The sequence below is a fragment of the Nycticebus coucang genome, chromosome 11 (assembly GCF_027406575.1).
Source record: "Nycticebus coucang isolate mNycCou1 chromosome 11, mNycCou1.pri, whole genome shotgun sequence".
Taxonomy (NCBI): Eukaryota; Metazoa; Chordata; class Mammalia; order Primates; family Lorisidae; genus Nycticebus; species Nycticebus coucang.
The window spans coordinates 111,661,171-111,685,558 of record NC_069790.1 but is presented as its reverse complement, the minus strand read 5'-3'; the positions used below and the strand labels follow the sequence as shown (position 1 = coordinate 111,685,558).

Sequence of the window (24,388 nt, the reverse complement as noted above, 5' to 3'; positions counted from 1 at the left end):
CGGGCTCGAACCCAGCCCAGGTCACATGGTTTGTGGACCTTATACTAGTGGACAACTGCAACAAAAAAATAACAGGGCGTTGTGGTGAGTGCCTGTAGTCCCAGCTACTTGGGAGGCTGAGGCAAGAGAATCACTTAAGCCCAAGAGTTTGAGGTTGCTGTGAGCTGTGATGCCACATCGCTCTACCAAGAGCGGACATAGTGAGACTGTCTCAAAAAATAATAATAATAATAATAATCATACCAGGGAGATAACCTTAAATTATAAATGATCAGGTTGCCATTTGGCTCCAGGGGCTGGAGGGCTTTTTTGGTTTTGGGGTTTTGGGCTTTTTTTTTTTATTGTTTGGGATTTATTGAAAGCACAAAGAATTAGGTTACACTGATTGCATTTGTTAGATAAAGTCCCTCTTATACTTGTGTCCTGCCCTGAAGAGGTGTGCCATACACCGTGACTCCCATCAGATGCTGGAGATTTTTAAGCACTGATTGAAAAGCTTCTAAACTAAATTTCTAACTTAATAATCTAATTTTTTTTTTTTTTTTGAGACAGAGTCTTACTATGTTGCCCTTGGTAGAGTGCTGTGGTATCACAGCTCACAGCAACCTCAAACTTTGGGGCTTAAGCGATTCTCTTGTCTCAGCCTCCTGAGTAGCTGGGACTACAGGCGCCTGCCACAATGCCCAGCTGTATTTTTGTTGTAGTTGTCATTGTTGTTTAGTTGGCTCAGGCCAGGTTCGAACCTGCCAGCCCCCGTGTATGTGGCCGACACCCTAACCACTGAGCTATGAGCACTGAGCCAATCTAATTATTTTTTAAAGGCCAAATTAAGTCTTCTGTATTTTATGAGAAAGTAAGTTTGCAAAATAAACTTGGAAGTTCAGAAATAGCAGTTAATAAACTGTTTTCTTCTTTTTCCTCTTTTATATGCCTTGCCTTAAACCAACACTCCCAGTTATTATTATAGGTAGGACTAGAATTCTTATCTCTGAATACTAATTCACATACTTTAGTATTCCATGCTGTCTCTTTTATTTGTACTTCTTAGGAAGCCAAGTAGAGGAGTCATAAGGAAGCAAATAATCCTTCTGAAAATGGTAATATTTTGTTAATCAGAATTAAACAATGTAACTATCAGTTTTTCTGCCCACCATTTCTGTGTCTTGAGGACAATTTCCCTCATGTCCAGATATAATATGTTTGCATCAGTAACCATGTCTCACTAAAGCAGTGATTCACCACCTCCTCCACATGCACTCTCTTTAGGCTTTTTACTATTCAAAGACAGATCATTAACAATCATAACAAAGCTTGTTATTCTTGCCCAGTACTGTGTCAAATGAATTTATTAATTTAATAATTGTAATTACTTTGAGCTAGATATTAGGTACTAGATTTTTTTTTAAGTTATTTATTTTTATTTTTCGTTTTTATTTTTTGCAGTTTTTTGGCTGGGGCTGGGCCTGAACCCGCCACCTCTGGCATATGGAGCCGGCGCCCTACCGCTTTGAGCCACAGGCGCCACCCTGTACTAGATATTTTTGCTGTCTCATTCTATAGCTCAACAAACAGTGAGAGGTTAAGTAACTAATGTAAGGCAAACTTCCAGAAGAGAAAGAGATCTCTATCATGACATTGTCTCTCCAGCTCTTCCCCCCCACCGAAAAGTAGCTCTTCTTATTTGGGCTAAATAGTTCTAACTCCTTCAGCTATTCTTTGTCACATGGTTTGTGGACCTTATACTAGATATATTCTACTTGGTTGGTTACTTTTAAAATTACCCATGCAGGCTGGGCTTGGTGGCTCACGCCTATAATCCTAGCACTCTGGAAGGCCAAGGTGGGTGGATTGCTTGAGCTCATGGGTTTGAGACCAGCCTGAGCAAGAGTAAGACCCTGTCTGTAAAAAAAATAGCTGGGCGCTGTTGTGGGCGCCTGTAGTCCCAGCTACTCGGGAGGCTGGGACAAGAGAATCACTTAAGCCCAGAAGTTTGAGGCTGCTGTGAGTTATGATGCTACAGCACTCTACCCAGGGCAACAAAATGAGACCCTGTCTCAGGAAAAAAAAAATAAATAAATAAAATTACCTACACAAAATGGAGTCACCTATTCAAATTAAGTATAATTAGGGTAGTATACATCAGGCCATAACTCATAAATTATATCACTAGCATGTGGTAAAGCAGATTCCTGTTCTCAGGGACTAGTGCTACACATGTGTATATGCACGTACACACATATGCTGTAGAAGTCAGATTAATACAGTGATTAAGATGAACCACGGAGTCACATAGACTCCGTGTTTGAATACCAACTGAACCTTAGTTTCCACAGAGTACCTGATCTAATGCCCATCCTCACTGGTAAAATGAGAATAATATCATGTGCGATAATCTAAGGATTAATTGAGTTTATAATTACCAAATGTATATACATGTATATGTATAATACCCCATATAAATTAAATACAGATTCATTTATTTAAGATATATTTATTGAGGCTTGGTGCCTATAGCTCAAGCAGCTAAGGCACCAGCCACATAACACGAGAGCCGGCAGGTTCAAACCCAGCCTGGGCCCGCCAAACAACAATGACAACTACAACCAAAAAATAGCTGGGTGTTGTGGGTGCCTGTAGTCCCAGCTACTTGGGAGGTTGAGGCAGGAGACTCGCTTAAGTCCAGGAGTTGCAGGTTGCTGTGAGTTGTGATGCCATGGCACTCTACCCAGGGGCAACAGCTTGAGGCTCTGTCTCAATAAAAAAAAAAAGGTATATTTATTGAGTGTCTGATGGCATTTGTACTGTTCCAGGACCTAGTGAATAACAATTCTTTTGAAATGGCCAAAAGTCTCTGTTGGGAGAAGAGAGGTATAGATAGTAAACAGATAAATTAATCAGAACATTGCACTTATCACTTATATACCATGAAGAGGATTCTGGCTAGAGATAACAGAATTCTTGCCTGGGGAAGGTTAATAACGCAAGGGAAGAGACCTGTAGGTCCTGATATTTGAAACTCTATCAGTGAAAAGCCAAGAGTACTGATACCCACTGAGGCCTATTATACTACAGGTGCCAATTCACCATTTAGAAGTCCTTAACACTTTTTCTTTTCTATTTTTGTTGCAGCAAAATGTATATAACATAAAAATTTACCATTTTAACCATTTTTGAGTATACAGTTCTGTGACATTAAACACATTTGTATTGTACAACCTTTATCACCATCTATCTCCAGAACTTTATCATCCCAAACTGAAATTCTATACCTATGAAACACTAAATTCCCATTCCCTTCTCCCCACAGTTCCTAGCAACCACCATTCTACTCCCTGTCTTTATGAATTTGACTACTCTAGGAACTTCATATTACTAGAACCATTTAATAATATTTATAATTTAGTGACTTCCTTATTTCATTTAGCATAATGTCTCCAGTGTTTATCCATGTTGCAACATGATGATGCATGTTTCAATATTTCTTCCTGTTAAGGCTAATATTCTCTTATATACATATACCATATTGTGTTTATCCATTCATTCATCAGTGGACGCTTGCTTCCATCTTTTTGGCTATTATTAATAATGCTACTGTGAACATGGGCATATACATAATCTGTTTGAGTCTCTGCCTTTACTTCTTTTGGGTGTATATCCAGGAGTATTGGAGGATTATATGATAATTCTGTGATTAAGTTTTTCAGAAATTGCCATACCTTTTCCCATAGCATCTGTACCATTTTACATTCCCACTGGCATTACACAAGGGTTCTAATTTCTACATAGCCCCTTGTATTTTTTATTTTTTTTTTTAAATCAGTTGTTTAAAAATTATTTTCTGATTTTTGCTTTTTTTTTTTTTTTTTTATTGAGACAGAGTCTCAAGCTGTTGCCCTGTGTCGAATGCCATGGCATCACAGCTCACAGCAACCTCAAAGTCTTGGGCTTAAGCGATTCTCTTGCCTCAGCCTCCCAAGTAGCTGGTACTATAGGTACCCGCCACAATGCCCAGCTATTTTGTTGTTGTTGTTGTTGTTGTTTTAGCTGGCCTAGGCCGGGTTCGAACCCACAGTCTCAGTGTATGTGGCCAGCACCCTTACCCACTGAGCTGTGGGCGCTGCCCTGTTTTTGGATTTTTTAATAATGGAGGAATGGGATTTTTAGAAAGTGGCCTTCTGAAGAAGTATCTGCTATCTGCAACATCTTAAAGAACCAAAGGAATTTTGTTGCTGATGGTTGAGATGTATGATAATGTGGAAGTGATGTTCTCACATTTGTAGATTGAAAAAAACAGAGAAAAGTGGGAAGTTGGGAGATAAAGGTAGACTAATTACTGTCTTCCCATTGATAGCTGCATGGTAGTCCCATTTCTCCACCTCTTTAGCAATCTCAGGAGTTTTTAGACTTTTTTTTTTTTAATAGCCTTTTGTATCATGCCAAATGAGTGTCCACCAGAATTCACATCTCAGGCAAAGCCATTCCTCAGAAAGCTCACACAGAGAGACTAAGTTGGTCCTGGCTAGTATAGCCTTTGTTCTAGAAGCACTTACTTTGTTGGCGAGGGACCATCTGGCCAAGCTCCCTTGCCCCAGTGGGAACAGCTATTGGCATCATTGGTGATGACCTCAGCTAGTTTGTATTTTAGGAACCAAACCCCTAATGATGGACTAAGACCACCATAGAAGAGGCCCTAAAATAGGGCACTACATAGCTATGGCACTACATAGGGAGTAAAAGAAGGATGGGGAAAAATGGGAAGAATTATTTAGACAAAAAAGTAAAGTAAGCTTTCATTTGATGACTCGTCAGAGTAAATTTAAAGATAACGATATTTTCAGAGTTAATAACAGTTTGGGGAATGAAGTTAGGATCCAGAGAAGAATAGAGAAGATTGGAGTAAGTATTATGAAGAACATGATACAATGTTAAAAATAAGTAAAATTTCAGGTAGTGTGAAAGAACAGGTGAGAGTAGGTTCTGTGAATTGATAATGGCACAAATTAGTTTTATTATTTTCTCCAGCAATGTCTGGTAACCTGAAAGAAAAAATGGAATGATTGAATGGCAGCATATACCTAATATTGGTATTTGTCAAGCAACTTGATAAAATAACAGGGATTAGCCAGGGAATCTAATATGTCACCAATGACATTGTTAAAATGGTGAGCCACAAAGTATGCAAAGGAAGCCAGAAGTGGCCCACATCTTAGAAACTGTTTGAGGGATTAATGTTGACCTTGAACAGATTAATGTGGTAGTGAGATGAAAATTTAAGGTGAGATAAGTGTGCATACAGGGGTGTAGGAGGTTCCAAATTGAGATCTTGTCTTTTGAATTTCTTTATGAAGACTGTGGTATGAGTTTCTCTGCATTTTGAAGATTGAATAGAAATAAATACTTTTAGAGATGAAAGGTTTTTAGAGAAGTCTCTGGCAGGAGTGTTGAAAGAGTAATGGGAGTTCATTCATACTGACTGCTGCAAGGGTAATGGGGTGAAATGAGCCAAGTGCCTTGGTAGATTGCAGCTGTGCAGATGGAGAGGGTAGATTAAGTGAATGTTTTGTACTTCACGAAAGGAAGACCTTATGATAAATTTGGTAAAATGATAGTTTATAATCCATAATGGGGAGGCATCGTATATTTTCAGAAGTGAAGGCTAACATTTTTTGATAAGGAAATAACATTTAGAAAGTTGTTTCTAAATGTTCATTACTTTCCCTAAGGCTAGTTTTATATAGTTAATGTACTTGCTCAAATGTCAGTAAGTAAGAATGTTTGCTCTGGAAACTTTGTATCCCAGACTGCATGTATATAATCTTGAAAGGGAAAGAATTGTGTTAGACTTATTTTTGTAGTCTGATCCCTAAATAGTGCCAGGCATTGTGTGTTCAATATATAGTATTTATTGAATGATTGAGGGCATAATAAGTGGATCATATTAAGAGAAGTCCCCTTAAGTAGGGAGGCGTTGGTACCAAATGCTAAACAGAATTACAGCTCAGAAGAATTTGAATCTATTTGTTTATAATGCCTTCATCTACTGTGAAACAGTTTAGGGTCAGTTACTAGCAAGTTGTAAAGAAAACAAATGGGATTTTGATATAGTTTAGGCCTCTTACCTCAGTAGTTCATTTTACTACCACCCCCCTTTGTTTTCCCTTCCAAGTTATGTGGTAAGATTTTGCATACCAGGGTGTCAAATTTCTTTCATTCTCCTCTGCCTTTGGCAATTCTCCCTTGCTTATAGAATAAACTCAGACTTCATAGCATGCAAGGTACATGTATGTTTTTTTACAATCTAGTCCCTTTCCTTTTCAGTCTTATTTTTTCCCTGTGTACCTATTCTTCATTTAGATTTCACAAGCATATATTGATCTCTTGCTATGTCAAAGTATTTTATGACATTCAGCTATAACAATCTCTGGTTTTTCTTCTTTGTCTTAAACTTTCTCACGTTCTTTCTTATTAACAAAATTTCTTCTATACATGAGACTCTCTTCTCCCACTTTCTCCATCCATCCAAGTCCCAACCTCTTGAAGCCCCCCCCTTTCCTCATTCTTACCTGATATCACAAATATTTTATTTATTTCTCTTGTGTAGCATTTACACAAATGAAAATATATCTATCTACTTCTTGAAAGTCCAATAATAAAATCCTGGAAGTATAAGAAATGCCATTTTAAAATATTTGATTCTCCCTCATAGCCTTTTATAAATGCTTGTGTTATTACGTATATTTGGGGTGATAAGGAGAATGTTGTGAGTGAGGGGATTACCTCTACCTAAAAGAACTATGGGCATGTATTCTAATTCATTCCATCTCTTTACATTCAATATCATTCTGTTCTTTTAGAATTTGATATCTTATGCTCATCATCCCTAATTATCAGAGAAATGCAAATCAAAACCACTTTGAGATATCACCGAAGCCCAGTGAGAATAGCCCACATCATAAGGTCGCACAGTTGCAGATGCTGGCAGGGGTGCCAACAGAGGGAAGCACTTATGTACTCTTAGTGGGATTACAAACTAATATAGCCCTTTTAGGGAAAAGTATGAAGAATCCTCAAAGAGTTAAACATAGACCTTCCATTTGATCCCACAATCCCATTACTAGGTATCTACCCATAAGAAAAAAAGTCATTTTATCGTAAGTACATTTGCACTTGAATGTTTATAGCAGCTCAGTCCACTATCGCAAAAATGTAGAAACAACCCAAGTGTCCATCAATTCATGAATGGATTAATAAACTGTGGTATATATATACCATGAAATACTATTTAGCCATTGGCTTGGCGCCTGTATAGCTCAAGCAGCTAGGGCACCAGCCACATACACCAGAGCTGGAGGGTTCGAATCCAGCCCAGGCCTGCCAGACAACAGTGATAACTACAACCAAAAAATAGCTGGGCATTGTGGCAGGCACCTGTAGTCCCAGCTATTTAGGTGGCTAAGGCAAGAGAATCACTTAAGCCCAGGAGTTAGAGGTTGCTGTGAGCTGTGATGCCACAGCACTGTACCCAAGGCGACAGCTTGAAGATCCTGTCTCAAAAAAAAAAGAAAGAAAGAAAAATACTATTCAGCCATAAAAAAGATGGAGACTTTGCATCTTTTGTATTTACCTGTGTGGATTTGGAGAACATTCTCCTATATAAAGTATCTCCAAAATGGAAAAGCAAGCATCTCGTGTACCCAGTACTATTTATTATAAAGCTAGTAAATCAACAACTACAGGCCGACACGAGAGAAAAACACAATTAAATTCAAGAAAAGGAGAGAGGGTGGCGGCGCCCATAGCTAGGTGGGTAGGGCGCTGGCCACATACACTGAGGCTGGTGGGTTCAAACCCAGCCTGGGTCAGCTAAGCAACAATGACAACTGCAACAACAACAACAAATAGCCAGACGTTGTGGTGGGTGCCTGTAGTCCCAGCTACTCGGAGGCTGAGGCAAGAGAATCTTAAGCCCAAGAGTTTGAGGTTGCTGTGAGCTGTGACATCACAGTACGCTACCAAGAGCAACATAGTGAGACTCTGTCTCAAAAAACAAAAGGAGAGAGGGTTTGGTAAGTTCCTGCCTAACAGGCACATGTAGAGGTATATGGCATTCTTCCAAGTCTGGAAATTGGGTATTACCTTAAAAACACAGTGTAACCTAATCATATGTACCCCAGTATTAATCTGAAATTTAAAAAAAAAGAATTTGATTTTATATGGACATTTGACCATATAGCCTTAGTCAAATGAAACGTCTAGGAAGATACCCTTCTAGGAATTAACCCCAAAATTTCTTGACTGCAGGGTATAAGCCACTTTCCCAAATATAAGTCTTATTCTCTAAGCAGTATTTGATGGGGAAAGAAATCATCAGATCCATAGTGAAAAGAATAAAGTATTTTACTGATAGCTATTTCAGAAAGAAGGGAGTAATTGCACATCTTCTGATCCCTGATGAGGAGGTTTTGGTGCTAATAGTGTAATCTGGCACTGTGTTCTAAGTCTTGTTTTTTGATAAATCTTCCTTAACATCTCATTTCCTTTTCAGCTTTTTTCTATTAAGAGTGTGTATGTGTGTGTGTAGTATAAAACTATATGCTTACAACTCTATTGGGAAAACATTTTTTTTTTTGTTTTTGGTGGGGTTACACCTATTCTTAATATAGTATTTTATCTATGTTTAGATGTGTGATTTAGGAGGTAAATTATAATTGACCAGAAAACTAAAAATACTATGCTTTTTTATTATTCATTGACCGTCTAGATACCACAAACAAATAGGTCAGATTTCTCAGTGTAATGTAGTGAACTGCCTTATAACAAATGACTTAATCCATTTGATGGTGAAAGTATTAATTTATGGTATTTTTAGCACTTATTTTTAACTTGTAACTTAAAACTGTTAGCTATATTACAAAGATGATAATTAAAGATTAAAATTTCATATTTCCTTTTCAGATTTCCTTTTGATAATGTCAAGATAAAGTCCAGATTCAATGTAAGTCTACTTTATTTTATAGGCCTATGAAGAATACACCAGCAAGCTAGATGCTCTACAACAAAGAGAACAACAATTATTGGAATCCCTGGGGAATGGAACTGATTTTTCTGTTTCTAGCTCTGCATCAATGGACACCGTTACATCTTCTTCCTCTTCTAGCCTTTCAGTGCTACCTTCATCTCTTTCAGTTTTTCAAAATCCCACAGATGTGTCACGGAGCAACCCCAAATCACCACAAAAACCTATTGTTAGAGTCTTCCTGCCCAACAAACAGAGGACAGTGGTGAGTCAGTTTTTGATATCATTTTGCTGTGTCTTTGTATTCTTTCAGAAAAATCAGTTGTTAAAAATGAATATATTATTACTTCATACTCAGAGGTCATGCAAATAGAAAGGATCCATCTCAAACAAGAATGGAAAAGATAATTATTTGTTGCTAAAGTATGTGTTTCTTAACTGAAACAAATTATCGCTAGTGTCAGAGACATTCTAACCTATACCAAACTTGCACCACACTGAAGTCTGAGTATTAATTTAAATTCAGTCAAAATTTCAGACTTGAGCTTGTTCGTTGTCTAATATATGCTGGATAAGCTTCATTTCTTAACTTTAATAAATTCTCATTCTGAATTATTATCAAATACTGAATTTTCAGTGTGCTTGTTATTTTTGTCTTGTCTATAGTGTACCCTGTAAGTAACATTTAAAGCAGAGAAATATGTGAAATTATTGTGGATGGTCTATACTTCTGAAGTGCAACAAATATTGCCAGTAGACGTAAAAAACAGTATGGTCTATATACATCATTACCTTTTAAATGTATTATATATATGGTTGCTTTTAGATTAATAAAAATATATCATTTCTGATAACAAATGAAGTCAAAGTTTTTTTTTTCTTAGACAACAGAAATTAGAAGCCTGAATACTTTTGTTCAGTATTTCAGAATTTTTTTACTTAAAACTATTATAAAAGTGTTATACTCCCAAGAGTTAAGAATTCCTGTAGTAGAGGTTAAACTACCAGCCTGTAGGTTCTGATCTTACTTGGAAGATATGGCTTTCTAAGGAGTTGCTTATTGTAGGGAATATATCCATTCATATTTTTTCCTGCCCTTCTTTCTATGAATAGATAAAAATTGGTTGCAATGAAATGGACTCTAATTATTCTGTGTGCAGAATTACTAATCAGTTAAGAAAACAAATTTAGTTCTCTCACCCTACCTTTTTCTTCTTTGGGGTTGAATAAAATTAAAATTGCTTTTCCCACATTAAGATGGGGAATTACTGAGCAATATCTTCCCAGGGATGTGCCCTCAAAGGGGAATATATGGTGAAATTATATATGAACTATTTGTGAATTCTACTTTGAAGCAGCCTCTTTTGTTGTGCAAAAGTTGCATGGTGTGGTGCCGCAGAGATTAAGACTTGCAATGAAATTGTATGGCGAATAAGGAAGGCTGTAGCTCTCTCATGGCATACAGCAACTTTATTTCTTCCACCAAAGCTTATGTAGGCAATACTACACGTACACACAATCAATAAACATGACTTAAATCTTAGCCCCAGGCCTCTCACTGCCTGGCACCTACGGGGGTAGTCTACAATAACCACTTTACTAGCATTATCTCAAGTTATTCTTATGCTAATCAGGGGTCCTCAAACTATGGCCCACAGGCCACATGAGGCGGTGTGATTGTATTTGTTCCCGTTTTTGTTTTTTTACTTCAAAATAAGATATGTGCAGTGTGCATAGGAATTTGTTCGTTGTTTCTTTTTTAAACTATAGTCCGGCTGCCCTCCAATGGTGTGAGGGACAGTGAACTGGCCCCCTGTTTAAAAAGTTTGAGGAACCCTGTTAAGTAACCAAAAACAAAACCACAAAACAAGGTTCTGGGGGAATAAGCTGTTTGAATGCTTGACCTTTAACAGACTATCTGTAGGCAGTCATTCATATTTAGGAAATAGTCTGGAAATTCCTGAGATATACAGGTACCTGTTTGTGGGCCTGCCCTGACGAAGCCAGGCCTTTAGCTCTATCCAAGTTTTGTTCCTTTCTAACTCACAAAAGACTTCAAACTTGCTTCACAAAATGGAACCATTAAAAGGCTTATTTATAGGCTTTCCACCTATACTCTTTTATAAAACATCTGTCCTCAGTAGATCCTAAATTAATTTATTATTGCCTTTGCCTTTATTTATGAGCAGAAAGTAGAAAAGTTTGTTTTTGAAATAGAATGAAATTCTTGTCACCCAAGTGCAGTGGTATTATCATAGCTCACTGCAACCTCAAACCCCTGGGCTCAAGTAATCTTCATGCTTTGTCCTCCCAGAGTGCTAGGATTATAGGTATGAGCCAGGCCAGGAAAGGTGTTAAGTCCCAGTTTTTGCCTCTTTTTCATCCCAGTATTCTTCCTCCTTTCTGTTTCTACTAAACTTAGTAATTGTGTGAGTTTCTGCATACAAACTAAATAGAACCTATTGAAGATAGGCTTTTGAATTTTCTTAGCCTAATCTATAGGATTAGGGTTAACTGCCTTCTTTGTTTTTATGAGGGGGGCCAAGAGAAATTTACAATTGCCACTAAAGCTTATTTAAAATTTCCCCTTTAGGCTCAGTGCCTGTGGCTCAAGTGGCTAAGGCACAGCCACATACACACTGAGCTGGTGGGTTCGAATCCAGCCCGGGTGTCAAACAACAAAGACGGCTGCAACCAAAAAATAGCCGGGTGCCTATAGTCCCAGCTACTTGGGAGGTGGTGGCAGGAAAATGAATAACTTGGATAAATGGATAAGCCAAAACAGAAAACCAAATAAAATTCTAGGGACTAGATTTTTACATGAAGGGAACAAATCTTAGTAAAATCCTGATGAAGCATAAAACTTGTCAGCAGTTATAGAGAAGTGTATTTGCCTCTTGAGCAGTTATCAGAGTAATTAATTGAAGGTCTTGCTCTGGTATCAAGACAGAGTTTTACATCTTCAGGAATCAGGTAGTTTAAATATGAATATTTCAAAGGTTTGGGTTAGTTGTGAGTCCTTTAGAGAACCAAAGTGAACCAGACCCTGCTGAAATCATTAAAATTCTGAATTTAAAATTAAAAAAAAGAAAAGGTGCTGGCTACACATTTTGAAACATCTGATAATGGGCTGCTGATCCTTAGTACAGCCCCACATCGCATATCTGCATAGAGAGGTGAACATTGCCTCCTGGAATTGTATAAGGGGATTCTGTCAGTTCTTCCTCTGTATATATAGAACAAATGGTTTATAGTGAGTATTCTGTGAAAAAGCTCTGAAAATTGTTTTCTAAACAAAATAAAATTACTGTTTGGAGAATTTCTGCACCAGTACTAGAATGAGAAAGATGACTAAAACTGAACATCATATGTCATTGAACCTCAGAGAAATCCATTGGGGAGGAAAAAGGAAAAACCATTTCATTCAAGAATAAAAGAATAGGACAGTGCCTGTGGCTCAAAGGGTACCGGCCCCATATGCTGGAGGTGGCGGGTTCAAAACCCAGCCCCGGCCAAAAAAAAAAAAAAGAATTAAAGAATATTCTACCTCTCCAAAGAAGCATGTACCCTTTAGTAACGTCAGTGGTATAGCATGGAAAAACACACTGATTTCTCTTACTAAATTGTCAACATGACACACTTCTGTGACCAGATGTGCAGAGGTTTTCTTTCCCCATCAAGCAATTCTGCAGTACATAAACTGGGTGTCCTACAACTTAACTCAATTTCAACACTATCTACCTAAAAGTAGTGTAGACCAGTGGTTCTCAACCTTCCTAATGCCGCAATGTATTTTCATTGTTAAAAGGGGGTCGTGACCCACAGGTTGAGAACCGCTGATGTAGACCCTAACGCTTAAGGCCTCAGTCCCACAAGGCTGCCCCCCTTTTTATTTACTTACTTATTTATTTATTTTTCTTTTTGAGACAGAGTCTCACTATGTCACCCTTGGTAGAGTGCCGCCATGTCACAGCTCACAGCAAGCTCAAACTCATGGGCTCAAGTGATTCTCTTATCTCAGCCTCCCAAGTAGCTGGAAGACTACAGGCACCCGCCACAACGCCTGGCCGTTGTTTGCTTGCAGTTGTCATTGTTTAGCAGGCCCAGGCCAGGCTCGAACCTGCCACCTTCAGTGTATGTGGCTGGTGCCCTACTCACTGAGCTACGGGCGCTGAGCCCTATTTTTTATTTTTTATTTATTTATTCATTCATTTATTTTGAGACAAAGTCTCACTTTCTTCCCTTGGGTAGAGTGCCTTGGCGTCACAGCTCACAGCAACCTCAAACTCTCTTGGGCTTAAGCAATTCTCTTGCCTCAGCCTCCCAAGTAGCTGGGACTGCAGGTGCCCACCACAACGCCCAGCTATTTTTTTCTGTTGTTGTTGTTGTTCCAGTTGACATTGTTGTTTTAACTGGCCCAGGCCGGGTTCCAACCACCAACCTCGGTATATGTGGCTGGCGCCCTACCACTGAACTATGGGTGCCACCCTGCCTCCTTTTTTAGATGCCAGCCTCAAGTTCCACTGTGTAACCTATGCTTCTGACCAACTGGTTATAAATTAGGGGTTCCCACAGTCTTTAGTCATTTACTTGAATAGCTCACAAAATTGAGGGAGAGGCTTAGATTTACTTGTTTACCCTAAAGTAGTAATCCCCACTCTTTTGGCACCAGGTTCATAGAAGACTGGTTTCATGGAAGACAGCTTTTCCATGAACCAAGGTTTGGAGGGGATGGTTTCAGGATGATTCAAGCATATTACATCTCTATCTCAGATCATCAGGCATTAGATTCTCATAAGGAGTGGGCAAGCTGTCCCTTGCATGGGCAGTTTACAGTAGGGTTTGTACTCTTGTGAGAATCTAATGCCACAGCTTATCTGACAAGAGGTGGAGCTGGGGAAGTGATGTGAGAGATGGGGAGCAGCTATAAATACAGATGGTGCTTTACTTACTCAGCCTGCCCACCTGCTGTTTACTTCCTGTGCAGACGGGTTCCTAATAGGACACCAGTCTGTGGCCTAGGGGTTAGGAACTGCAACTTTAAAGGATCTTAATACAGGTTAAAAAAATGTTACAAAAAGGTGTGGCGCCTGTAGCTCAAGCGGCTAAGGCGCCAGCCACATACATGGGAGCTGGTGGGTTTGAATCCAGCCCAGGCATGGGAGCTGGAGGGTTCAAATGCAGCCCACGCCTGCCAAACAATGACAACTACAACAACAACAACAAAAAATAGCTGGGCATTGTGGCGTGCCCCTGTAGTCCCAGCTATTTGAGAGGCTGAAGCAAGAGAATTGCTTAAGCCCAAGAGTTGGAGGTTGCTGTGAGCTGTGACACCATGGCACTTTACCCAGGGTGACAGCTTGAGACTCTGTCTAAAAAAAAAAAAAAAAAATTGCGAAAATAAATAAACAGAACACAGAAAAAATGCTTAGGCCAAGGTATGTGGGAAGGGGTGCAGAGATTCCATGCATTATGTAGGCATGCCACCTTCCAGCAGTTATAAGTTTTCAGCATTCTGGAAGCTCTCTGAACTTTGTATTTCAGGGATTTTTATGGAGGCTTTGTCACTTACCTCTTCTCAGAGGTTGGTGGATGGGGCTGAAAGTTTCAAGCTTCTAATCATGGCTTGTAATTTCTTGTGATCAGCTCCTATCCAGGTATCCACCAAGAATCACCTCAGTAGAGCAAAAGATGCTCCTATCATCTAGGAAATCCAAGGGATTAGGAGCTCTGTGTCAGGAACCAGGGTCAGAAACCAAGTATGAGAACAAAAGATGCACCTGGCTGGGTTTGATGGGTTGTGCCTATAATTCCAACACTTTGGAAAGCCAAGGTGGGATGATCTCCTGAGCCTAAGAGCTCAAAACCAGCCTGGGCGACACAGTGAGATACCATATTTATAACAGATTTAAAAATAAAGTGGTCATTTGGTGGTGCACTCGTAATCCTAGCTGCCTCTGGAAGCTGAGGCAAGAGGATTGCATGAGTACAGGACTACAAGGTTATAGTGGCCTGTTATCAGGCCACTGCACTTCAGCCTGGGGGACAAAGTGAAACCTTGTCTCTCTCTCTTTGTTAAAGATGCACTTAGTAGGGTGGCGACTGTGGCTCAGTGAGTAGGGCGCCGGCCCCATATGCAGAGGGTGGCGGGTTCAAACCCAGCCCCGGCCAAACTGCAACAACAAAAAAAAATAGCCGGGCGTTGTGGCGGGCGTCTGTAGTCCCAGCTGCTCGGGAGGCTGAGGCAAGAGAAACGCGTAAGCCCAAGAGTTAGAGGTTGCTGTGAACCGTGTGACGCCACGGCACTCTACCTGAGGGCAGTATGGTGAGACTCTGTCTCTAAAAAAAAAAAAAAAAAGATGCACTTAGTACGCCATCCCGGATCACTCAGGAAATTACAAGGATTTTAGGAGCTCTGTGCTAGAACTGGGAATGAAGATCAAAATGTATACTTAATGTAGACTACAATATTAAAGTCTTAGCAACATACCAAACCACTTACCATTTAGAAGATAGGTTTGTCAAACTATATAGGAAGTAAGTCCACACCAGATGAACCTCATTTTCATTTATGACTGGAACACCAGCAGCAATAGAGAAAAACTAAGATAAATTAACTAGATCATTAAAAAAAAACTATATTTCAGGAGCTACTACATTCTTGAAACCAGATCAGTTTGATATAAAAATAGAGTTATTCAGAGGAACACAAAAACTTTGTAGAAATTAAAAGTATGATTGTTGATTTTAAAAGTTAAAGTTTGGGGGGAAAACAAGATATTTTGGATATCTAGGAACTCGGAATTATTCAGTAGAATATAATAAGTATCTGGAAATAGATCCTAGAATTTAGGAGAACTTGATATGAAAAACATAATGGTTCAATCAGTAAGAAAAAAGGTGAATCATTTAATTTTTGGTGCTGGCACAGCTAGAAGAAAATAAAATTAGACCCACATCTTACACCAGTTACAAAATTAATTATATGTAGAATTAAATTAAATACCAAAAAAAAAAGGAAATCTTTCAAGAAAAGTCTGGTAGGCTGCACGTAAAATCTAAGAGTGTGGTTACTTCTTAATTAATCAAAACTTAATTGATTCAAAGGCTGTAAGAGTCATATATATTTGACTAAATAATTTAAAACTTAGGTATAGCCCCTCAAAAGAACTAACAAAATCATTAGTAAAGTTGGAAACAGTATTGGTGCCCAGACGACAAAAAGCAAATAGTCTCCTATATATACCAAGAGCCTTCAAAATTGATAAGAAGAAGACAACTCAGTAGAAAAATAGGCAAAAAATCATAGATGGTTAAATTCAGATGAACACTAAAATGTGTGAACATTGTTCAGATTCACTCAGTTATGAGAGAAATGCAAATTAAAACAACCATGAGATCATATCATCTGGTGAAAATTAAGTTATTACTGGACTACTCATTTTGTTGTGCGTGAAAATGTGAAGAATCACAGCTTATTAGAAATCACTTTAATAATATCTATCAAAATTTACAAGGACTAGTGTCTTCCAAGCCAGAACCGCCACTACGGGGAATTTAGTATATAAAATAAAAGCACCAGTATATAGGAATATCTACACAAGGATATATAACTATTATTCATAATGACAAAAAATTGACTGCCCATCAGTAGGGCAATGAGTACCTAAACTAAGGTATATCCACACCATAGAATAATGTAGCCTATAAAAAGATTTTTATTTAAATGTTTTTCTAAGAGGTATTGAGCGAGAAAAGGAAATAGGAAATTGTAATATTTATTTGGGTATTTGTAGTATTCTTGTATGTTCATAAATATCTCTCTCACCTAGAAATGCTAACTAAAATACATTTTATTAAGTATTTACTGAGTTTTACCAAAATTTCAGGAGGTACTACATTCTTGAAACCAGATCACCTTGATATGAAAATGGAGTTATTGAGGCGGCGCCTGTGGCTCAGTGAGTAGGGCGCCAGCCCCATATGCCGAGGGTGGCGGATTCAAACCCAGCCCCAGCCAAACTGCAACAACAACAACAAAAAAAATAGCCGGGCGTTGTGGCGGGCGCCTGTAGTCCCAGCTGCTCGGGAGGTTGAGGCAAGAGAATCGCGTAAGCCCAGGAGTTAGAGGTTGCTGTGAGCCGTGTGACGCCAGGGCACTCTACCCGAGGGCAGTACAGTGAGACTCTGTCTCTAAAAAAAAAAAAAAATAGTTAAAAAAAATAGAAAATGGAGTTACTGGGCAGCGCCTGTGGCTCAACGGAGTAAGGCGCCAGCCCCATATGCAGGAGATAGCGAGTTCAAACCCAGCCCTGGCCAAAAATTGTAAAGAAAATGGAGTTATTCAGAGGAACACAAAAATTTCATAGAAATTAAAAGTATGATTGTTGACTTTAAAAGTTAAAGTTTGGAGGGAAAACAAGATATTTTGGGTATCTAGGAACTTGGAATTCTAGCTCACTAGAATGGAAGAAAAATATACAGAGGGTAAAAATAAAGAAGTTGAAAAATCAGAAAAGAATGTGAGCTGATTGTGCCAATGGTTAAAGGTATTGCTGAACTAAAGCCTTCAGGCCAAATCCAACCTACCTGTTTTTGGATAGTCTATAAACCAAGAATGGATTTCACATTTTGAAATGCTTCATTAAAAAGGAAAAGAAAGAACATTTTATAGCATCTGAAAATTATATGACATTCCAATTTCAGTGTTCATAAATAAAATGTTATTGAAATGGAGCCATGTAATTTATTTACATGCTATTTCTGGCTGTTTTTGTGCTATAGCTGGAGTATTGTATGCCACCATATGGCCTATAAAAACTCTGGTTCTTTATGGAAGAATTTGCTGACCTCTGCTATAGTGATCCCCAGTGGGGGTCACTTTGCAACTCTTTGCACCAAGGGGGTATGAGTGTGGTGACCACAAGACTGGGCCTTTCACCAATGTCCTAGGGTAATTGGAGCTCGGATCTCATACAGAGATGACCCAGTGAAGGACCTTGCCTCCAGTAAAAAGGTGAAATCTCTTCACCAGAATATATAGATATGATAGTGAAACTCGACAGTCTTCGCAGGGCCCTAAATAAAAACTAAAGTTTCTCCTGTGACTTCTTAACTATCGAACTGTTCTCATCATTATGTGGGGTTCACATTTATGAGCCCTCTGGCAACATAACAACTGGTCATGGGGTGGTTATCGCACTCAGGCATAGGGCAGAAGCAATGAAAACCCTCCTTTGGTCCATCTAGGTCTCATAGAATTCACAGAGATAATGTCCTACTCGTGAGTTTTAACACATACAAAGAAACAGTCTAAGTGAGTTGGAAGACTTCAAAACAGCAGGGTTAAACTCCTAAGAAGGAACCAAATAGTCTTGAAATTTAAAACTCAGTAGATGACATCATCTGTGAAGTATTCTTGCATGGAATGATTATGTTGAATACCAAGCTTCTGGACCTTCTATTTTACACAAAACTAGAGGGAAAAGTTAAGTACCATGAAAAAACAATTAGACAAATTCAGAATGTAGAGTTTCTGAAAGACAGTGGTCCTGGGCTCTTTGATAAGTCAATCTCATAGAGGATAAAAAGATGGGGAGTTATTCTATACCAAACAAGACCAAAGAAATACAACCAAATGCAATGTATGATCCTGGGTTGGGACAAGAATGTAAGAGAACTAAAGACATTCTTGGAACTTAGGAAAATTTGAACACCAGCTGACTATTAAATATTATAATGGAGGTAAGAGCTGCGCTGTGACCGCGATCAGTGCCCACCAGGACCTCCATAAGAGCTGCGCTGCCCGGACCTCCGTAAGAGCTGCGCCACGACCACAATCAGTGCGCACCTGGACCTCGGTAAGAGCTGCGCCGTGACCCCCAGCCTGTGCCCGCCAGGCTTCCGCATGCCCTAACCAGGAACAGTGGGAGCCGCGCAACCCTGCGTCCTCCCTCCTATACCCTTCCTGCCTCCACACCGGCCTGCTCGTCTGGCCAGGGACTCTGGTAGCCGCATGCCCTCCGGAGCCCTCCCTGACCCTGCGCGGAGCCCTTCTCCTGGCCAGAGACTGCTGGAGCCTTGGGATCTCTGTGCCAAAGTCACTGGGTGCCAGGCACTCCCAGAACCATGTGCACCACCCACCTCCCTGTTGCTGGATCTGGTGTGTCACACTCTGGAGTTGCTTCCACAACCAGAACTCCCTGGCTGGGGCAGCCCCAGAGGAACTACACAAGGTCACTCTCTACAAAGATCCAGCAACAATAGAGTGATCCTGCTAGGGTCTAATCTTGGAGAGACACCTCCCCAACTCTGAGGACGGCCAGAGGCAACGATGAAAAACAATCATGAGGCTAAATCAACGGATAAACTCTGGCAATATGAATAATCGGAGTAGATCAACTCCCCCAAGGATAAATGGGGCAGACACAAAACAAGATCCCATGCACAAACAAATAGCTGAGATGTCAGAAACCGAATTCAGAATCTAGATAGCAATTAAGATCAAACTAGAATTCCAAGCAGTAACCCAAAAGATATCTCATGAATTCAAAGACCAAATGACCAAAGATTTTGACACATTGAGACAAGAAGTTGCAGCCCTCAAAGATCTGAGAAACACAGTAGAATCCCTCAGTAACAAAATGGAGCAAGCAAAAGAAAGGATTTCTGACATTGAAGACAAAGCTTTTGAATGCTCCCAAACTCTCAAAGAGGAAGAGAAATAGAGGGCAAAACCAAATCACTCTCTCAGAGAGCTCTGGGATAATTTGAAGAAAACCAACATTCATCTTACAGGAATCCCCGAAAGCGACAAAGTGACTTCACAAGGCACAGAGTCTCTTCTCCATGAGATTATGAAGAGAACTTTCCAGCCCTGCCAAGAGATTGTGAAATTCAGATAGCAGACAGTTTCAGAACTCCAGCATGACTCAACCCAAATAAGACATCCCCCAGACACATTATAATCAATTTCACTAAAGATAATATGAAGGAGAAAGTTCTGAAAGCAGCCAGACAAAAGAAAACCACCACCTACAAGGGGAACAATGTTAGAATAACTGTGGATCTCTCTGCTGAAACCTTTTAAGCTAGAAGAGGATGTTCATCGACTTTTAATCTCCTAAAACAAAATAACTTTCAACCCAGGATCCTGTACCCAGGTAAACTGAGTTTCATTTATGACGGAGAAATTAAATACTTTAATGACATTCACACGTTGAAGAAATTTGCCATAACTAAACCAGCTCTCCAGGATATTCTCAGACCTATCCTCCATAAAGACAAGCATAATCCTCCACCACAAAAGTAAACCCACCCAGAAAATTTTGATCAAATTCCAACTTCCACAGTCACAAAAGGACTAAAAATGTCCACTAGACTCTCGAAAGGCTTATCAATATTCTCAATTAATGTGAATGGTTTAAATTGTCCTCTAAAGAGGCACAGGTTGGCTGACTGGATATAAAAACTCAAGCCAGGTATCTGCTGCATACAAGAATCTCATCTTACATTAAAAGACAAATAGAGACTCAAGGTGAAGGGATGGTCATCTATACTCCAGGCAAATGGAAAGCAGAACAAAGCAGGCGTTGCAATCCTATTTGCAGACACAATAGGCTTTAAACCAACCGGAATAAGGAAGCATAAGGATGGACACTTCATATTTGTTAAAGGTTATACTCATTATGATGAGATTTCAATTATTAATATTTATGCACCCAACCAGAATGCACCTCAATTTATAAGAGAAACTCTAACAGATGTGAGCAACTCGATTTCCTCTAGTTCCATAGTAGTTGGAGATTTTAACACCCCTTTAGCAGTGCTGGATAGATCCTCCAAAAAGAAGCTAAGCAAAGAAATTTTAGATTTAAACTTAACCATTCAACATCTGGACTTAACAGAAATTTACAGAACATTTCATCCCAACAAAACTGAATACACATTCTTCTCATCAGCCCACAGAACATACTCCAAAATCGACCACATCCTGGGCCAGAAATCTATCCTCAGCAAATTTTTAAAAATAGAGATTATTCCTTGAATCTTCTCAGACCATCATAGAATAAAAGTTGAACTCAGGGCAGCGCCTGTGGCTCAGTGAGTAGGGCGCCGGCCCCATGTGCCGAGGGTGGCGGGTTCAAACCCAGCCCCGGCCAAACTGCAACAAAAAAATAGCCGGGCGTTGTGGTGGGCGCCTGTAGTCCCAGCTGCTCGGGAGGCTGAGGCAAGAGAATCGCTTAAGCCCAAGAGTTAGAGGTTGCTGTGAGCCGTGTGACGCCACGGCACTCTACCCAAGGGCAGTACAGTGAGACTCTGTCTCTACAAAAAAAAAAAAAAAAAAAAAAGTTGAACTCAATAACAACAGGAATCTGCATACCCATACAAAAACATTGAAGCTAAACAACCTTATGCTGAAGGATAGACAGGTTATAGACGAGATTGAGAAGGAAATCACCAATTTTTTTTTTTTTGGTTTTTGGCTAGGGCTAGGTTTGAACCTGCCACCTCCGGCATATGGGACTGGCGCCCTACTCCTTAAGCCACAGGCACCACTCAGAAATCACCAAATTTTTGGAACAAAAGAACCATGAAGACACAAATTACCAGAACCTCTGGGATACCACAAAGGCAGTCCTAAGAGGGAAGTTTATAGTACTGCAAGCCTTCCTCAAGAAAACAGAAAGAGACGAAGTTAATAACTTAATGGGACATCTCAAGCAACTGGAGAAGAAAGAACATTCCAACCCAGCAGAAGAAAAGAAATAACCAAAATCAGAGCAGAATTAAATGAAATGGAAAAACAAAAGAACTATACAACAGATCAATAAATCCAAAAGTTGGTTTTTTGAAAAGATCAATAAAATAGATAAAGCGTTGCCCAACCTAACCAGGAAAAAAAGAGTAAAATCTCTAATTCCATCAATCAGAAATGGTAACGATGAAATAACAACAGACCCCTCAGAAATTCAAAAACTCTTTAATGAATACTACAAGAAACTCTACTTTCAGAAATATGAAAATCTGAAAGAAATCGACCAATACTTAGAAGTACTCCACCTGCCAAGACTTAGCCAGAACGAAGTGGAAACATTGAACAGGCCTATATTAAGTTCTGAAATAGCATCAACTATACAAAATCTCCCTAAAAAGAAAAGCCTAGGATCAGATGGCTTTACGTCAGAATTCTACCAAACCTTTAAAGAAGAACTAGTACCTATATTACTAAACCTTATCCAAAATACAGAAAAAGAAGGACTATTACCCAACACATTCTATGAAGCAAACATCACCTTGATCCCCAAACCAGGGAAAGACCCAACAAAAAAGAAAATTATAGACCAATATCACTAATGAATATTGATGCAAAAATACTCAATAAGATCCTAACAAACAGAATCCAACAACACATCAAAAAAATTATATACCACGACCAAGTGAGATTTATCCCAGGGTCTCAAGGCTGGTTCAATATACATAAATCTATAAATGGAATTCAGCACATAAACTAAAAAATAAAGACCATATGATTCTCTCAATTGACGCAGAAAAGCTTTTGATAATATGCAGCATCCCTTCATGATCAGAACACTTAACAAAATTGGTATAGAAGGGACATTTCTTAAACTAATAGAGGCCATCTACAGCAAACCCACCGCCAATATCGTATTGAATGGAGTTAAATTGAAATCATTTCCACTTAGATCAGGAACCAGGCAAGGTTGCCCATTGTCTCCACTGCTCTTTAACATTGTAATGGAAGTTTTAGCCATTGCAATTAGGGAAGAAAAGGCGATCAAGGGTATCCACATAGGGTCAGAAGAGATCAAACTCTCACTCTTGCAGATGATATGATCGTGTATCTGGAAAACACTAGGGATTCTACTACAAAACTTTTAGAAGTGATCAAGGAATACAGCAATGTCTCAGGCTACAAAATCAATACCCATAAATCTGTAGCCTTTTTAAATATACCAACAATAACCAAGCCGAAAAAACAGTCCAGGACTCTATTCCTTTCACAGTAGTTCCAAAGAAGATGAAATATTTGGGAGTATACCTTACAAAGGACGTGAAAGATCTCTACAAAGAGAACCATGAAACTTTAAGAAAAGAAATAGCTGAAGACTTAACAAATGGAAAAACATACCATGCTCATGGCTGGGAAGAATCAACATTGTTAAAATGTCTATACTACCCAAACCAATATATAATTTTAATGCAATTCCTATCAAAGCTCCATTGTCATATTTTAAAGATCTTGAAAAAAATAATAACTTCGTTTTATATGGAATCAGAAAAACCTCGAATAGCCAAAATATTACTCAGCAATAAAAAGCAGGAGGAATCATGCTACCAGACCTGAGACTGTAGTATAAATTGATAATGATCAAAACGGGATGGTACTGGCACAAAAACAGAAGTAGATGTCTGGAACAGAATAGAGAACCAAGAGATGAATTCAGCTACTTACCATTATTCGATCTTTGACAAACCAATTAAAAACATTCAGTGGGGAAAAGATTCCCTATTTAACAAACAGTGCTGGGTGAACTGGCTGGCAACCTGTAGAAGACTTTTCGGTCTTCTGGACCCGCACCTTTCACCATTAACTAAGATCGACTCTCATTGGTTTAAAGATTTAAACTTAAGATATGAAACTATAAAAATACTTGAAGAAAGTGCAGGGAAAACTCTGGAAAGAATCAGCCTTGGTGAATATTTTATGAGGAGGACTCCCCAGGTAATTGAAGCAGTATCAAAAATACATTACTGGGGCCTGATCAAACTAAAAAGCTTCTGCACAGCCAAGAACATAGTAAGTAAGGCAAGCAGACAGCCCTCAAAATGGGAGAAGATATTTGCAGGTTATACCTCCGATAAAGGTTTAATAATCAGAATCCACAGAGAACTCAAATGTATTAGCAAAAAAAGAACAAGTGATCCCATCTCAGGGTGGGCAAGGGACTTGAAGAGAAATTTCTCTGAAGAAGACAGACGCACAGTCTACAAACACATGAAAAAAGCTCATCATCCTTAATCATCAGAGAAATGTAAATCAAAACTACTTTGAGCTATCATCTAAGTCCAGTAAGATTAGCCCATATCACAAAATCCCAAGACCAGGGATGTTGGCGTGGATGTGGAGAAAAGGGAACACTTCTACACTGCTGGTGGGAATGCACACTAATATGTTCCTTCTGGAAGGATGTTTGGAGAATACTTAAGAGACCTAAAAATAGCCCTGCCATTCGATCCTGTAATTCCTTTACTAGGTTTATACCCAGAAGACCAAAAATCACAATAGAACAAAGACATCTGTACCAGAATGTTTATTGCAGCCCAATTCATAATTGCTAAGTCATGGAA

The 24,388-nt window shown here is 39.1% G+C and overlaps 1 protein-coding gene across 7 annotated transcripts in view; it reads left to right on the top strand.

Moving 5' to 3' along the window:
- BRAF (B-Raf proto-oncogene, serine/threonine kinase) overlaps positions 1-24,388 on the top strand; it is a 228,796-nt gene that overhangs the window by 79,287 nt on the left and 125,121 nt on the right. For all 7 annotated transcript variants that reach the window (XM_053609369.1, XM_053609372.1, XM_053609368.1 and 4 more), the window contains one exon: positions 9,018-9,281. In XM_053609369.1, the coding sequence (XP_053465344.1) occupies positions 9,018-9,281 (264 nt within the window). The remainder of the gene's footprint in view (positions 1-9,017; positions 9,282-24,388) is intronic.